Here is a 3,480-nt window from a genome sequence, read left to right on the forward strand (position 1 = left end):
GAGCCCCTTACTCTCACTCAAGTAGCTCTTCAGTTGGCTTCTCCAGGGCCGGCAGCGGTGGCCGAGCGGTTCTATGCGCTTCAGTCCGGAAAAGCGCGACTGCTACAGTCGCAGGTTCGAATCCTCCCTCGGACATGGATGTGTGTGATGTCCTTAGGTTAGTTATGTTTAAGTAGCTGTAAGTTATAGGGGACTAATGACTTCAGATGTTAAGTCGCATAATGCTCAGAGCCATTTTGGCTTCACAAGGGCTGCGTACACCCTGCTGCTTGCCAACAAGGCTCTCTGTATCCGGATCCTCACCCATGCAAGCGCAAGCAAAGACGACCGCCCCTGAATTCGGTGATCTGACGAAAACCGGAGTTACAACAGCAGCAACGCCGTTGGCATAAACAAAATCTTAGGTAAGAATTACGAAAAATACGAGGTTACCATATTTTATCTCAAACAGATCTCATTTAACACACTGTGTTTGAAGTTTCCCACCGATGAGTATTAATTTTATTCCTGTTCCCATAATGAAAGTTACTTCCGTCAAAAACCATTTATTTCTTTTAAGATTTATATCACCTGTTGGATAAAATTGGGAGGCCAGTATGAAAGAGAACGCAATAAGAAATCACGTGGTTGATACCAAAATTACCCGAGAGATGGAGCTGGCGTCTCTGCTGGAAGGGCGACTTTTACTCTCAGCCGTAGGCTCGCTCGCCAGTAGCCCAACGCCTCACTTTCCAGTGGCAGCGCAAACTCGCGTTATTCTCGAGCTGTCCATGGTCTAGTGAAGACGTGATCTATTGCTTAGTGCACGAATATTCTTGTGATTTGGCATCTGACTACAGATATGGAATTCCTCACTTTCTTGCTAAGTATTTTTGGTGAGTACCATCACTCAAAGAATAACTTATTTCCTCTACACCAATTTTTATTTGACACCCTAAGTTATTGGTTACTGTACTTCGCCTATAAAATGATTACAGTCGATTTCTCAACCTGTTGCTACATATTTCAGTTTCTCAAAATTATTTTTAAATGTAATTAATGTATTCTAGTCCCAGTGAAGAAGAGCTGTTATCGAAATTATTTTGAAACTGTAGTGAAAGGATCAATGATAGAGGGCTGAGAATAAAGCAGCAGAAAATATAACGCTGAACTTACGTATTTAACCTATACATGTGATGAACTCGTCGACATCTTAAACAAATATTATCTCCCATTGTAATATAGCTCCAGGATCACTGTAATGAGAAATGTTCTTATTTACAACTTCTGTTGGTTGGTACAAGAACACTGTTACAAACTGTTAGCGAAGTTAAACACATTACCTGATTTTCATTTCGTATGGGGTACTTACAGACAAATTTCTGTTTCAGTTATTAGCGCCGTACTAAAACAACCTACCACAAATTCTGGGAATTTCACACCTATTGTTCCTGGATATGAGCTGCCTGACCATCAGTATGAGTAAGTACCACTATTTCCTTACTCTTTACTATTGTTGTACTAGCCTTCACAGGTTTCCAGCATTAATATATAGACTTTAAGATAAAGTAAATTCATTTTTGAAGTGTTCAATATTGATAATAATATATTAGACTGAGACCTGTGCAAGGGCAAATTTTTCTCTGTAAAATTTTCAGCTATATTACCATGTAAATCCCTGTTATTTTTGTATTTTCCAAACAGCTAATAGAATATAAAGCTACCGAGTTACAACCTCCTTTTACACATTAATCAGTGTTTAATGTTACATTTTTATAATTTTGAAACATCAGATATGGAAGTTAGATGACTACCATGAGTCATACAAATAACAAGTGACACATTAAGTCATCATTACTATTTGTTTTTGTAATGTGTTAGGAAAATTATACATCGCCATTTTCACTTCTGTCTAGTATCAGGTTTACTTGCCTAATATTACAATGAACTGCACAACGATCTATGTCTGAGAGTCACAGCTGAAGTAACAAAACTGACTGCTGCCTACGTAGCACATATCACAATAATGTTGGAAAGCTAAGTATGGGCATACTCTTCAGTTTGTGCCACCTTAATACACAGGTTGACATGGATGAATCTGTAGCTGTGAAATTCATTACCAGAATTTGTCTTAGTTTAGGACATTTATTGTGACAAATACTTTTAATCCTGACAAAATATTTCATATAATGCACCAAGAAACTAGGTGTGATAGTTATGATGCTGACCTATAACTGTAGCTACATCTATTATAGTATTCTAATGTACAATATATGGAACGATAGCATGAGCATATAAATGTTTTCTGCTATTACTAAATTAGTTTACAGCTACATCACATTTTATACAGTAACTTCCATAACTAATGGATAAGCAATTACATGTTCTAAATATTAAACCTTTTTGGTTAATTTGGAAATTAACAGTAGCATGTCACTGTTATTTATTAATATCTTTCAGTAGCTATTATGTTCTTTTTGCTGCTGTGGCGTTAAATTTCGCCAATTTTTCTCAACATTACTAATAATTTTGCTTTTTCCTACTTTCAGGAAAGGTCCTGGCTTCAGCCAAGTAGCCAGTGTGTCAGTGACAGTAGATAATACTGCATTATCTAGTGACATGGATGACTTCTCTGAGCAATATGACCAGGAGAATACTGATCTTGAGTTCATGAACAGACTGCGATCTGGAATGGGAAACAAGGAGCGTATCCAACAGTACAGCACAGAAACAGAAGAAGCTGAAATGGAATATCTCGAACAGTGGTATGAGGAGTTCAGTGTGACAACAGAGCAAGCTAAACTGGACACACATAAACCACAATCAGAGTGCAATACAGCAGTAGGGAATAACACATCAGTTTGCTGGCTGGAAAACATACCTTTGCCAACAGCTACCGCTATTCTAAAGTTAGTCAAAATCATGCTAATACTAATCACAGCTGCTCTAATTACTACTTTAATGTTGAGTATCTTGAGATACAATTTTACTTTCCTCTCTGGGATTATATACACAGTGAGGTACAGAACTGCAGATTCGGTTACTGTCAAACTCAACAATACATTTACTATTTAGAAGGCTCCACACACACATCCATCATATACCCAGAACTAACCAACCCTCCCCCACACACAATCAATACATGTTTCTTTATAGTCTTTTATCCTTCATTGCTATTCTAACTCTCTGAGTGATTCATTGCTGTATATGCAGACACACACATTTACACACACACACACACACACACACACACACACACACACACACACACACACACACACAAATACATAAAATTGAAAATACTCCTATCACATCAACATACCACAGTGGACACAATTACTTTCAATTATTTTGATAATTGTACCACAGAAGACAATTATACTTTGGCAATCTGTATTCTATCAGAAAATTTAGGTGTATCTGAAGTGAATTATGCAGTAGGTGTGATTACCTGATGGTTTCACAAGAGCTTCCAAGTATATTGCTTTGTCAATGTTACCA

The 3,480-nt window shown here is 37.4% G+C and overlaps 1 protein-coding gene across 1 annotated transcript; it reads left to right on the plus strand.

The window, feature by feature from the left end:
* The first annotated feature begins 805 nt into the window (after window positions 1-805).
* On the plus strand, window positions 806-3,054 carry LOC126298139 (uncharacterized). The gene is made up of 3 exons (XM_049989455.1): window positions 806-875; window positions 1,371-1,461; window positions 2,529-3,054. The coding sequence occupies exons 1-3, from the start codon at window positions 842-844 to the stop codon at window positions 3,052-3,054; spliced, it is 651 nt and encodes a 216-aa protein (XP_049845412.1). The 5' UTR covers window positions 806-841.
* The last annotated feature ends 426 nt before the right edge of the window (window positions 3,055-3,480 follow it).

The sequence above is a fragment of the Schistocerca gregaria genome, chromosome X (assembly GCF_023897955.1).
Source record: "Schistocerca gregaria isolate iqSchGreg1 chromosome X, iqSchGreg1.2, whole genome shotgun sequence".
NCBI classification, from domain to species: Eukaryota; Metazoa; Arthropoda; class Insecta; order Orthoptera; family Acrididae; genus Schistocerca; species Schistocerca gregaria.